Source organism: Falco biarmicus (assembly GCF_023638135.1).
Source record: "Falco biarmicus isolate bFalBia1 chromosome 13 unlocalized genomic scaffold, bFalBia1.pri SUPER_13_unloc_2, whole genome shotgun sequence".
Classification (NCBI taxonomy): domain Eukaryota; kingdom Metazoa; phylum Chordata; class Aves; order Falconiformes; family Falconidae; genus Falco; species Falco biarmicus.
In genome coordinates this window covers 195,647-209,556 of record NW_026611657.1, presented here as the reverse complement: position 1 = coordinate 209,556, position 13,910 = coordinate 195,647, and the positions used below count along the sequence as shown (strand labels likewise).

The window sequence follows — 13,910 nt, the reverse complement described above, 5'->3', positions numbered from 1 at the left end:
AACGCCAGCCGGAGCAACCGATCCTCCTGGATGAAAGACCGGCACGCAGAGCCAACATTTTTAATGTATTTAATTGAATTTCTGTTTTCCTTTCTTAATGGCAAACTCGCCCACCCTGGCTCCGGGCATCGTTCCCCGGGGAAGCGACTGGCACCGGCTGCTCCGGGGTGGCCGCTGGGCATTGGGGTTTGCTCCATCACTCTCCTCCCTTGGCCCCGGGGTGGGGAAACAGCTTGTGCCAGCTCGAATAATTCCCTCTTCATTTGCATTCTTTACCTTGAAGGTATTTATAGTCTCTTCTCTGCCTTCTCCTTCCTCACCAGGGTAAATTTAGCTCCTTCGCTCTCCTCCTGTGCCTTTATCCTCTGGTGGAGCCGATAAGCCTGGCTTTTAGCGCCTCTTTCCACCTATTTTTCCGCTTCTCCACCCGCCCCTGGTCAGGATTCAACCTGCCCTGCAGAGATCAGGATCTGGAGCACTTTTTTTTTTCTTTTCTTTTTTTTTTCTTTTTTTTCCCATTTTATTTTTTTCCACCCATTAACCAGCGGCTGTAGCAGTGCTGGGTGGTAGAAAGGTGGTTTTAGGGTGATGGGTTGGTTTTGGGGGGGATCCACACTTGGGTGGCCAGTACGTGGTTGGCCTTCAGGGGGGTCCCCCCAACCCTTCAGGGGTCCCCCAGTATGATAGTACTCCCCTGTTCTATCCTCTGGAGTTCCTCCAGGGAGAAGGATGTAGGGCAGCATCCCAAAATCTCCCCCGCGCCCTAGTTTTGGGGGCTGCCCCCCCGATTTTGGGGCAGCCGCCCACAGAGCAGAGCTCCCAGGGGTGCAAACCGTTAGCTTTCCCTGTACATTGAATTTTTTTTGGGGGATAAATAATCAATTTGAGGGCGACGGGGTTTTCTGGGGCGTGTGCGGCGGGATGCCGTTCCCCTGGCTAATCGCAGCACAGAGGGGAAAAAAAAATAGTTTTCTGTCGAGGAAAACCAGCACTTTTTGGGGTCCCTCGACTCCAGCAGGAACCTTACGCCGCAGCAGCTACTGGCAACGCCAATTTTTGCAAAGGGGAGAGTGATGGACCCTGATGTCCTGCCCAGTTTGGGTATGCGGAGAGCTTTGGTGACCATGGGGAGGGCACCGAGACCGTTGGGTTTTCTGGCACGCAGCCGTTTCTCCTCCGCGTCGGCAAAACGAAGCCTCTTTATTTTTATTTTTTTTTTCTCATTTTCTCCTCTTTTTATTTCTTGTAGATTTTGCCGGCAGTCCCTGGCCACCAACCCTCCTGAGTGCCGGCGCGGTACTTTTTGCCAAGTGACACAGCACAATCGGCGAGGGATGGAGAAAGCTGTCCCTAATTTCTCAGAGCGCCAAGGAGATGGAGGCAGAGCCCTGTTAATGACACCGGAGCCAAACGAAGAGACTTTTCCTGCCCTTGAGTGCCCCCAAGGCGAAGAACGAAGAGCTGCTTTCCTTCAAGACGCAAAAAAACCCCTGGAGAACCCAGTTTTATCTGGGACGTCGGTCGAAACAGAGACGGAGCTTGAGGAAGATGCTTTCTACGCCGTGGATGATCTGGCGACGATGAGCAGGGAGGGGAAGGGACCCTCCGGCGCTGAGCTGCGCCCGTTGCAAGAGGACCCCAACTTCTTCTCGTCACTCTCCCGCCAAGAGCCTGACGTGGCCCTGGAAGCGCACGACGTGGCCGGTAAGTCCCCAGTTGGCGCCGTTGGGGTGGCTTTTTGGGGGATGGGGACATCTCCTGGTGCTTCGTGCGTGGCTGGTGGCGCTCGGGTTGGTTCGGTTGGTCGTGCCGGGGTGGCTTGCGGTGAGGTTCTCTTGGTGTTGATGTTCCCCAGTTCTCGGCGTCTTGAGGTGAAACGGGAACCACGGCACGGTGAGAAACACGTGGTTTTGGGGGAAGGGAGGATAACAACCCTCGGCCGTTGTGCCGTCACCCGGCCTCAGCACCACAAACCAGCACAAAACCCGGCGGTGGGTCAAGCCAGTGGCTTTTTGGAGACCCCTCATCTCCTCCAGCACAGCGTTGGGACCCCAAACCAAAGGTGTCCCCTAGTAGGGATGATTTGTCCATCCCTGTGCGAGGTGGCTGCGTGTCGTTGTGGGGACTGGTGCCACAGTGGTGACCCGCGCGGTTTCGGTGTTGCTGGTGAAGCCGTGACCTCGCTGAGCAGAGCAAAGCCGTGCTGCCTGGCCTGGCCTGGCCGAATTCATGAGGGTGGTGGGGGACAAGGAGCTCCAGCAGGGACCGGTTGTTCCCCAGTGCTGGTGTGGAGCTGTACTGGGACACCCTTGGCGTTGTGAAATCCCCCCGTCCATGCTGGGTGCTCTTGCAGGGGATGTCCTGTTTTGGCCTGGGGGATCTTCTTTGCTCATGGGAGACCCTGATGGGTCCATCCTTGGCGTGGCTCTGGAGAAACTCTCCTCCGAGGGCTCTTGGATGGTTGAGGGTGTTGTCATGGAATGGGTCGGGTTGGAAGGGATCTACAAAGATCATCCAGCCCAACTGTGGCTGTGGGCAGGGACACCTTCCGCTAGACCAGGCTGCTCAAAGCCCCGTGTGACCCGATCTTGAACACTTCCAGCCATGGGGCATCCCCAGCTTCTCCGGGCAACCAGATCCAGCATCTCGCTGCCTCATCATAAAACACTTCTTCCTTACGTCCCATCTAAATTTATTCTCTTCCAGTTTAAAACCCTTGCCCCTTGTCCTACAGGTCTTGGTATGAAAGTCGTTCTTATAAGCCCCCTTTGTGTGTGGAAGGGCTGTGAGAAGGTGTCCTCAAAGCCTTTGCTTCTCCAGGCTGGACAACCCCAAGTCCAGCAGCCTTTCCTCATGGGAGAGATGCTCCAGCTTCGTGGCCTCCTCTGGGCCTCCTCCAACATGTTTTTCTCCACGGGGCTGCTCCCAGCCCACCAGTTTGTGGTGCTGGGGGTTGCCCCCACCCTTGCATTTGGCCTCCTTGAACTTCACGAGGTTTGCGTCCCATCGAGAAGTCACGCTGGCTGGTCCTCCTAGGTGACATCCCTTCCCTCGAGGTGTCCGCTCGGTTCGGTGTGACCCACAAACCTGCAGGTGTGCTCGATCCGTGTTGGTGGCGGAGCTGTCAAATGGCACTGGGCCCAGTACAGACCCTCGAGGGACTCCACTTGTCAACTGGTTTCCACTTGAACATTGAGATGTTGAGTGTAACGCTTTGGATGCGGCTGTCCGGCCAGTTCCTGGCCAATTCCTGGTCGGTTGCTGCAGATTGTCCCTAAATCCCTGGTTGTCCAGCACCTGTCCCCTACCTGCTGGGGAGGATTAACCCTCTCCTGCCTCACCTTCTCCATCAACTCCATGCCAAGCACTGGTCAGGTGCCTCTGCCATCCTGAGTCCTACCTGAACCATGCCAGTGCAACCCTCCCGTTCTTCCCCATCCCTGGCTCCTCACTGGGAGACAAGGTGGATGATGGCCATGGATCCCACCACTGGCCAGTGACTTGCCCCGTTGCTTGTCCCCTGGCCTGTGGGTGGCTTTTTCCCTCCTCTGAAAGTGGTGACAACGGTGGAGTCGCCAGGGTGGAGTCGCCAGCTGCAATTCTTTTTTCGGCCCCGGGACAGGTTTGCCCATCTCTGCAAACACCAGTTGACTTAAAACCTTATCTCTTGCCCCAGGCAACCTGCTCGGTGACTCTGGCTGTTATTTCCCCACCACAAGGTGGGTGGGAAAAGGACCTGGTGGCATCTGGGAAGCTTTTCAGCTCTTTGTTCCACCACTGTGGTCAACGGGGTGGAAAGTTAACCCCAGGGGGTTGACGGGTACGTTGAAAGGAGGGAGTTGATGCCCCCAAAAGTAGGGAGTGCTGTGTCAGGAGAAGGAGAACGTCCCCAGTTGGCTGTCCAGCCTGGATGGGAATGGGTGGTGGGGCTCAGCTGGGGTCCCGGGGTGCTCCAGCCTTGCTCATGGACAGACTTCAGGGGGTGCAGGCCACCAGCACCGCTTCCCAGCTCGACACCCCAAGGTGAAAATGGCCCCAAAATGCCCCAAAATAGGGGTGAAGGTCTATGGGCCCCGTGGGGTGGGAAGACCCCACACAAATGCTCGCCCTGCTGCCCCACTCAAGGTTTGGGGGCTTTTCCGTGGCCTTCAACAATGAAGTGGAATTATCCCGGCATCTGCCGAGTGCTGGTGGCCACGAGCCGGAGGTGGCTCCGGCAGCTGCCGGGAGGTTTTTGGTTCTGAGCAGAGTCCACGGTGCTGCCGGAGGGGTCGGCAGGTGACGGCTGGGGGACATGTCCCCACCGGTGGGGTGGCTTTTGGGGTGCCCTCCGCGTGCGGCATCCCCCACAGCAGTGGGGTGCCCTGCTGGCGTGCCGGAGGGTGCTGAGCTGGTCCCAGCAAAGGGGCAGAATGCAACCCACGAAGGATGGTGGAGAAAAGCGGGGTGCTGCCCCATTCTGCCCGGTTGAGAGGTTTTCCCATCCCCGCTCGTGGTCCCTGAACCGTCACCCTAGTTTTGGCTGGGGGGGGGGACGACGTTCCACCAAGACCCTTCTGGGGGCTTTTTGGTGGGCTCCCCTCCTCTCCTGGCTCTCTTGGGGGGGGGTGTTGGGGCTGCTCACCGGGATTATTGCACATCACGGGGGCTCCTCGGAAGCATTTTTGGGTAATTTCTTGGGGGGGGGGGGGGGGGGGGGGGGCGTCAGTGACGGGGCCAGAGATGCTCCAGCCTTCACCCCCTTCCTATTCTGGGGTTCAGTCCTGTGTCATCCCCCCCGCCCCGCCCCCCAGCATGATGCAGGGGTGCTGGTTCCCTGTAGGACCCCCCCCCCTCCCTCCGAGCAGGATCCACATGGCTCAGCCTTTATCTCCAGGCTGCGGTTTCCTGAATCGCTGGTGCCCTTATCAACCCGCACCGGGGTGGGGGGGCTGGGGGGGCCCATCCCAGTATCAGTGGGGGGGCGGGGGGGGGGGTGTTCTTCTTCGCTGTTGCTGGGTTCTTTCCCCCTCGCCATGCTGACAGCATCGTGGCCGTTTGGGACTGTGCCCCCCCACCCCCCCCCACTGGTCCCCCCACGTCCCAGGGGTGATGGAGCACGAGGTCGGGGGGTGTCTGTGCAGGTGAGGGGCTCCAGCAGTGGGGGGGGGGGGGGGGATTTGGGGGAGGGGACGGGGGTTGGGGTCATGGCTTCACGGGGGGGGGGGGGTGGTACCCAGCTCCTCCCAGCGCTTGGGGGGATGCTGTGGGGTCCCCGATTTGGGGACATCCTGCTGTGGCAGTGTGGGGGTGTCACTGGGGTCCCCAGTTTGGGGATGTCCTGCGGTGGCGGTGTGGGGTGTTACTACAGTCCTGGTGTCACCAAGGTCCCCAATGCAGGGACAGCAGGATGCTCTGGAGATGCTGTGGCCGTGCATGGTGTCACCAAGGTCCCTAACACAGGGGACACCCTGCTCTGGGGGTGCTGTGACAACGTGGGGTGTCACTATAGTCCCTGTTGGAGCAGTGAGCGGTGTCACCAATGTCCCCCATGTAGCAGCACGTGGTGTCACCAAGGTCCCCGATGCAGGGACACCCCGCTGTGGGGATGCTGTGGCACTGTGGGGTGTCACCAAGGTCCCTGATGCAGGGACACCCCGCTGTGGGGATGCTGTGGCACTGTGGGGTGTCACCAAGGTCCCTGATGCAGGGACACCCCGCTGTGGGGATGCTGTGGGCACTGTGGGGTGTCACCAAGGTCCCTGATGCAGGGACACCCCGCTGTGGGGATGCTGTGGCACTGTGGGGTGTCACCAAGGTCCCTGATGCAGGGACAGCAGGATGCTCTGGGGATGCTGTGGCCATGCGTGGTGTCACCAAGGTCCCCAGTGTAGCAGTGTGCGGTGTCACCAAGGTCCCTAACACAGGGATACCCCGCTTTGGGGGTGCTGTGACAACGTGGGGTGTCACTGTGGTCCCCGTGGCATCACGCAGTGCCACAAGGTCCCCAACACGTGCTTGCCACACTGGGTGGGTGGCAGAGCCCTGAAGCCCTGTAGCAAGTCAGCGCCGTGGGCTCGTGCCCCCACCGGTGCCCTCCATCCCGGAGCTGCTGTATTAATTACCCAAATTAATCAAGGTGAAACATTGATTTAATAAGAGATCACTTGACGAAGGGAAATAGCATTTGCGGTCCTGGCATGTCATTATTGACCTGAAACGTGCTGCTCCCGGCGCGGCAGCTGCCAGATACCTCTTGATTTAACTAAATCTTCTCTTTTTACACCTTATAATTTATTGATTTGCTGGAGCAGGATCAGCGTCCGCTTCTAATTGCATCAGAGATGAGGTTTGATTCGGTCTCAATATTTTAATATCCCCGGTGTCGGCCTTGGCGTTGGATTTTATCTGTCGTGGGAGCGGATGGGAAAGCCTGAACTGATGCATGCTGTGAGGTTCCACCAGGTGCCAAACTGGGACCACTGGGAAAACGCCCAGTTCAGGTACAAACAGCTTGTGTGCTTTAGCTAAAAAGGAGCGTTTTCATCCCAAATTGCTTTAATTGACCCGCCGTGACGGGCATCTCAGGGCTTTCCCGTGCTGCAGGCGGTGAAACCCAGCCACAGCATCATTTATTCCCAATTTAGAGCTTTTTATGGTTATTTTGATTGCAATTGCGGGGAAGGCATTTTCCGTTTGGTTTGGGGTTGTTTCTAGCTCAGGGGAGAAAAAAGCAGCAGGGATTTTTTAATTTTATTTTTATTTTTTATATTATTTTTTTTTTTAGGAGCCAGGTGACTGAATAAATCCACCATGTCTTTTTCGGGGATGCGATGCAAAAGGGCTGGCAGAGAACCAAAGCCCACAGGCTTGTTCAGCACAGCACCCTGTGCCACCTTGTCCTCTTGGCAGGGGGTTTCTAGCAGGAACAATCCCCGCCCCGTCCTGACCCCTCCCCCCCCCCTTGGGGGGACATCACTCCTTCGAGCTTCCGCAGGGATGCTCAAGTGTTCGCAGCATCAGGTGGTGCGGCTGCTGGAGATGGAGAAGTTTTTACAGACTTTTTTTTGTTCATTTTTTTTGGTTTTTTTGTTTTTTTTTTTCTTCTTGCCCCATTGAAGAAGAGACGATGCCGATGCCGGGGAAGGGAGGTAGGGGAGGTGCTCACGCGTCGGGGTTTAATTTATACAGGTCTGACAGTGAGGACAATGCCCAAGATGGACTGCATGTGGCAGGGGCTGAGGCTCAGCCTTGTCCCACCTCTGTGTCCCTTTTGTTTCTCCACCTATTTAATTTTTTCCTCCCCCCCCGCCTTCTCCTTTCTTTTTAATCCCTTCTTCTGTGTCCCCTCTTCATCCCTCTTCCCTTCCCCCTCCGGTCCTGACTTGCAAGAACCGCTGTCACGGGCCAAGAGCCTCTTTTAATTCATTCCTCCCAGCACCGTTAAGGAGCTCTCAAAGTTGAGATCGCTCGCGGGAAAGGCTGATCCCGACGCTTGGAGATCCCCTCCCCACTCCAACGTCCACGTGCACGATCCAATTATTTTATATACGGGTTGGGTTTTTTGGGGTTTTTTTGGGGTTTTTTTTTACCCCTACGGGAATGAAGCTCAAGAGCCCGCTGGAGCCCAGAGTCACGTTGAGAAGCCCGGAGGAGGATGCTCAGAGCTGTGTTTTCCAATTCCCATCGGGAAATCGAGGGGCAGGACACTGCGTTTGGGAGGTGGAGGTGGGCTCCGTGCCCAGGGAACGATCCTGGGGGAAGGCACTGGCTTGTCGCAGCAGCTGGGCGCTCACTGCTCCCATGGGGCTGTAGGTTGTAGGTAGTATTATTTTCTTTTTCTGTCGGAATATTCTCTTGGAAAGTAATTAAATGGCAAGAAATCAGCCGCCGGGGTGTGACAGTCGCTGGTGCTGTGTGTGTTGGGATGTTGTCCCCATCTGTGTTTCCAGCCTGGAGTGGTTTGGGGACAACCCGTTCTCCAGTTGGCAGTAATTTTGGGTTTTAATTGCTGCTGGGGATTAACGATGCTCATCTCTTTGGCCGCATCCCATTCCGTGGTGCTGAGAAGAGCCTGGGTTTGTGGTGCCGCTGCCCGGAGGGTGACGTCTGGCTTAATTTATCTTAAAAGAGAATAATCTCAAGCTGCATGGCTCCATCTGTGACTCAGTTTCCCCTTGCACTCCTGGCAAAATCCTGCTGCTGTAGAGGGGGAGGGATCCAGGCTGTGCAATTGGCTCCTCTTGCAAAATGGGGATAAATCCAGCAGGATTGGGGATGGTGGGAGCCCCGCGGCGTCATCTTTTGGGTACTCATGGAGCATGTCCGTGTGGATGTCCTCGGTCCTGGCCTCTGAGGCGTCACCACCGTTGTCATTACTAAAGCAAAGCTCGTTAGACACGGCAGGGGCATCCTGCGGAACGGGAGTTGCTCTCCAGGCTGAGCAGAAGGTGCCACAGGGATCTGATGGGATGAGGGAATCACTGGGATGAAATGTCCTGATTTTTTGGGGGGGGTCGGTGGCACCAGTGACAAATCACCCTGGGTCAGGCTGGCTCCTGATCCACGTTGCCACGTTATCCAGCTCCTCACCCACCCCGGAGCCCCTCTGGGTAGGGGGTGACTGTCCCTCCAAAACCATGCTCATCCTCCACGTGGGAAGCGGCGGATGAAGGCTGAACGACTCTCCCAACCTCCTTCCTTCTCCCGAAAATCCTGCTTTTCCTTTCAGAAGAGATGGGAGCAGGGAAGCGGGAGCAGGGAAGAGGCCAAAGGTGTTTTTTCTTTGATTTGGAAGAGCAAAGTTTGCACGGTGCTTGAGTAACCGAACCACAGCGGAGCGGATGGAGATAAGGAGGGAGCAGCTGGAAAAGCCCAGCGGTGGCGGGGGTCGGTTGTGCGGTAGGAATCCATAAATCCCGGTGGCAGGTGGATGTCTGGATCCAGGGATGCCCCAGCTGGATCCTTTGGCCATTGGGCTCAGCCTCCCGCTCATGCTGGATTGAACCCTTCAGGTGCTGGAAAAGCTGGATTTAGGCTGTATGGTGGTGTTTTGTTTTGTTTTGTTTTTCTTTTTTCCTGGATTGTGCCATGAGGATTTGGAGATGGAGACGTTCCAGATAACCTGGCGGTGCAAGACGTCACGAAGGGCTGTGTGCTGCTGACGTTGGGTAGCAGGCATCAAAAATTGTTGCAAACGGCCAAATTTTTTTTTGTTTGTTTTCTTTCCTGGCTGCTTTGCAGGGCCCTGAACCAGTGTTGGATTTGGAGTGGAACGGGGAGACTGCCACAAATTGTGGGGTGTCAGGTTGGGGGTGGAGCCGGCGCGTCGCTCTGCTCCCCACCATGACACGGACGTGCCCGGAGGGGCTTGGTAAAGCTCGGCCAGGATCTGCACGCTGCCGAGCTGATCCAGACAGATCCACCGCTAAAAAAAAATCCTCAATAATTGTCATTTTTGAGCCGTGCAATGCTCATCTGGAGATCTCGCCAGTGTTTGAGCATGGCCAGTCTGGCGATAAATAAGTTGATTTTGTTTTGCATTAACCTGGATGATGCTGAGTGGATGTGCGTGGTCTGATCGCAATTTGATGTTAAAATAGTGAAAAATAAAATATTGAAAAAGTACCTGCAACCCGGAGGGGCAGCACCCACCTGGTGCCACGGTGGGAGCAGCTGGAGAAAGATGATTTTTAGGATGCGTGATTTGTAGCACTGGGAGCCAGTGGGAAGGACCTCAAAGCATGAAACACCCCTGGGGGGGGGGGGGGTTGGGGGCTTGGCTGAAGAGGTGCCAAACTGGTGGCATTTGGTGGCTGGGGTGGACTGCTGTCCCCCAGGGAAGGTAAAGGATCCTGCACATGCCCGAGGTGGAGAACTGGTGTTGGGAAATTGCACAAAATAATGGTTTAACGTCATTTCACCGCAGCCTTTCGTGGTGTCACCCTGTCCCCGAGCGCGGCACTGGCATCGGGCTCATTTCGTGGCCACCGACAGCTACGAGGGAAGGGATGGAGGAGGGGAAGCGGCGTTGGGGGCCACCACGGCGGGAGGGTTGGTCCCCTAAACTGGGTTTTGAAGAGCCATTTCTACCGTTGCTCAACTGTTGCTTGAGTCTGTGTGTCTCGGTCCGAGCTGCCACGGCCAGTGTTGGTGCAGCCACGTGCCCAGGGAGACACCAAAAAAAAAAACCCAAACAAAAACCCCAAGAAATTGGTCCTTATCGTCTTCTGGTAGATGTTCATGTGGTTTATAAGCCTAACCCTTCAACTCTGCCTTAACCAAGTCTTAAATTCTTTGTCGTGGAGCAGCGTGTAGGAGGGTCTTGAGATGCTGCCGTCTACCCCACCTCTTCCCAATCTCCATCGTCGTCTACCCCACCTCTTCCCCATCGTCTCCTCCGTCGTCGTTCCAAAGAGCATCTGGCCGACTTGGCTCAGGGGTAGGGACTTGCGGATGAGAGGCGGGAGCGCAAAGAGCCGGAGCAGTTGTGAAGGGGAACCTGGAAAATACAATTAACAAGATGAGGAGGTCAAAGTATACTCAGCCCTGGCAGAGCTGGAGTTTTGTCCTGGATCTGTGCTTCGGTGGCAAGACCTCGTGGCACTGTCTTAGTTTTAATTGTGAAGCATCAGAGTGAGTTTTCGGGGTGTTTTGGGGGGAAAACGTGTTGTTCTCGCAAGGTGGGGGGTCCCCGTGCGAAGAAGTGCTTGGGTGTAGGAAATCATGCTTTGATTTACTCTTGGCTTGAGCAGAGAGCTCCAGGTGCCTTTAAACCTTTTCCTGGAGTGGAGCAGCTCACGTGTAGCCCGTCCCAAGGTGTGTTTGCCAACTGCTGGGCCGTTTTTTTGGGGTTTTTTTAAATTTTTTTTTTTTTATGACCTGCCTTTGAACTCCATCCAGAAAAGATAGGCGAATCATGAGACCAGCCACCCAACGGAGGTGCAGCTCTTGCTGGTCTCACTTTAACTCTTTGGGACAATCCCTGGGGCTCACATCCAGTGACCTTTTCCGAGGTTTCTTGCGTGGGCCAGGGGCTACCCCCAAAATTGTGGTTCTTTTCCAACGTTGCCTCCTTCCTCGCTGGTGGTGGGTTGAGTTTGAGCTGTTGGCTTTCGACTTTTCTTTAACTGGGAGGTTGAGCTCACAGTCCTGGTAACCTTCCTGGCTAATTAACTGCTTCGTCAGCCTCAGCCTGCGAACGGTGCCAGGAAAGATGTCATATTGTTGCCTAGCAAATAAATAATTGAATACTTGAGGCCAAGACAACAGGCAGGGCTTAGCTGGAGCTGGGATGTGGAGTACAGTTGGAAACCCTACATTTGCATGGAAAAAACCCCAAAAAACCTATGCTACGTCTCCTCCGACACAGCTCTCTGCTGGGAATCTCTTCCCAAAGACTTTTGGGGTTAGTAGCTTTCCACCCATGCCATGGGTGACCCCCAGAATGAGGGTTTGGTGGCAGCGCAAGGGTGGTCGCTCGTGAGCGCACTGGCGTTCCGATGGGATGGGAAGGTGGGTCGTGACGTGCTCCTCAAATGTGCCGTCGAGACAGCAGGGTGAGTGTCCTTCCAGGTGTTTTCTTGCCGTGGGTGGTCCCTGATAACCCAAAGCTGTGGTCCTGAGTGGGCCAAGTGTGGTGAGGAGGGGTCCTGGCTGGTGCTGGCTGTTCCTCCTGGGTGCTGGGAGAAGGTTTCACACCCGTGCTCGCTCACGGTGGTCCAAGGCATGGAGCACCTGCCGTGCCTGTCTTTCGGTGTCTATAAATAACCTCCTGAATCCAGCACCCCCCAAGCAGCCTCTCTCCCCCCTGTGCCGTCCCTCGTGCTTAACCGGGCCACGGTTTAAAAATAAGCCAGGGGCAACACCGGGCAGAGCCGTGGATTCTCCTGCCGCCTCCTAAAGTAGGACGTGGCCCAGTCTTTCTTCTCCACTGGGCATTTCTGGGGAGGGAGACGTTCTGTGCTGGTGCAAACTTGGCTTTTGGCCACGAAAAGCCAAGTTTGGACTGGGGGAAGCGAGGTGTCAATGCGTCGTGGCTGCTGGGTTGGGGTTTTTTGGGGTGGCTTGCTTCCATCCTACAGCCCACGCTGCTCTCCTGCTCAGTCTAGGCTGCCAGATACCTCAAAAACCTCAGCAAGTGGCCAAATCTGGGTTTGTTTTGGTGGTTGTTTTTTTTTTTAAAGTTTTTTTTTTTTTTTTTAATTCTCCTCGATATCAGGGGGATAAAAGCTCTTCAGGGATAAGTGGCTGTGGCAATGACCCTTTCTGCAAAAGCAAAGTGCTGCTGGGTCAAGCTGGGGATGGAGATGCCGTAACCTTCTCCCAAGCCCAGCAGAAATGAGCTAATGCTTCGGTGTGAGGCCACGTTCATCCTTCTCTGGAGTTTGCTGCTGCTGAGAAAATGAAAGTTGTGTTTGCACCGTGTCTCCTGCAACACCACGTCTGGCCGGTACTGTGGTGGATAATAAAAAAATAATTAATTTTTTTTTTTTTTAAAGGGTGTTAGCAGCAAAAGGACTAAGGAAAACATTAGTTTGTTACTTGATGATGCCAGTCGCCTCATAAATAGAGATGGAGATAAGGCAGAGACGTTTCATTCCTCCTTCACCCTTGGCTTTAACGCCAGCGATGTGCCCTGGGACCCTGTGGAACCCATGGCTGGAGGACCACGAGTAGGGGGGGTGACAGTCTCCCAGTTGACTTTGAACTTGTGTGGGATTTGCTGCAGCAGCGGCGTGCACGTGAGTCTGCGTGGCTGGGTGGGATTTGTCCCGGGAGAGTTGGACGATGCCATTGTCAGACCTTGGTGTCCTTTCTCAAGGGTCTTGGGACGCTGGAGAGGTCCCAGTCAAGTGGAAGCCAGCAGATGTTACTCCTGTTCCCAAGAGGGACAGGAACGATGACCCTGTAATTACCTGTTGGTCTCACTTTGGTGCCTGGTGAAATTATGGAGAAGGTTTTTCTGGGAGTTCGTGGAAAACGCTTGAAAGACGATGCAGGCATCAGTCAAAGCCAGTGTGGGTTCATGGAGGGAAAGTTACCTCTTCCAAACGGGGTATCCTTTGGTGACGAGGTTACGGACAAAGGGAAGGCAGCGGATGTAGTTTGGGGGGATTTTAGTGAAACTTTTGATACTCCAGGAGGATGCTCCTGGAGAAGACATCCAGCAGGCACCTAGACCAGCCCAAAACGCCTCGGGTGAACAGTTGGCTTGAAGGGTCAAGCTCAAAGTTACAGTCAACGGGGCAACATCTGGCCGGTGGCTGGTCACTAGTGGTGTTCTCCAGGGTTTTTTCTCTCTTCAATGTTTTTATCGATGACGTGGACGTAGGAGTTGAGGGCACACTCAGGAATTTTGTTGGTAATGCTAAATTAGGAGAAGCTGTTGACTCCCTGGAAGGTAGAGAGGCCTCGTGGAGATGTCTCAATAGATCGGCACTGGGCAGTCCCCAGCTGTATGGCACTGGAAAAGGACAATATCCCAGGTTCTGCACCTGGGATGGTGTCATCTGGGATACAGGTGTAGATCTGGGGGCAAGAGGCTGGAGCACAGCCCTGCTGAGAGGGAGCTGGGGCTTTTGGCCCACGGGAAGGTCAACAGGAGTCAACCATGTGGCCTCATGGCCAAAAGGGCCACCCATACCCTGGGGTGCATTAGGCACATTAGAGCAAACTGAAAGTCGTGGTTGTCCCACATCTTGGTGTGACCTGACCTTGAGTGTTGTGGGTGCTTTGGAGCTCCACCATTTTAAGGAGGACAGAAGAACATCAGAGAGGGCAACAGAGATGGTGGAAGGACTCAAGCAGAACCTTGGGAGGAGTGGCTGAGGCCATCAGGGTCGGTCAGCCTGGGGATGAGGAGGCTGAGGAGGGACCTTATCGCTGCCTCCAGCTTCCTTGTGATGGCCAACGGGGACGGAGGTGCTGAT

General features: G+C 55.3%; 1 protein-coding gene and 1 long non-coding RNA gene across 4 annotated transcripts in view; both read left to right on the top strand.

Moving 5' to 3' along the window:
- WIZ (WIZ zinc finger) overlaps nt 1-13,910 on the top strand; it is a 61,651-nt gene that overhangs the window by 7,886 nt on the left and 39,855 nt on the right. For all 3 annotated transcript variants that reach the window (XM_056325908.1, XM_056325909.1, XM_056325907.1), the window contains exon 2: nt 1,250-1,704. In XM_056325908.1, the coding sequence (XP_056181883.1) occupies nt 1,250-1,704 (455 nt within the window). The remainder of the gene's footprint in view (nt 1-1,249; nt 1,705-13,910) is intronic.
- LOC130143235 (uncharacterized) lies at nt 5,226-9,606 on the top strand. The gene is made up of 2 exons (XR_008819692.1): nt 5,226-6,482; nt 9,223-9,606. It is a non-coding gene; the product is annotated as an uncharacterized LOC130143235 (long non-coding RNA).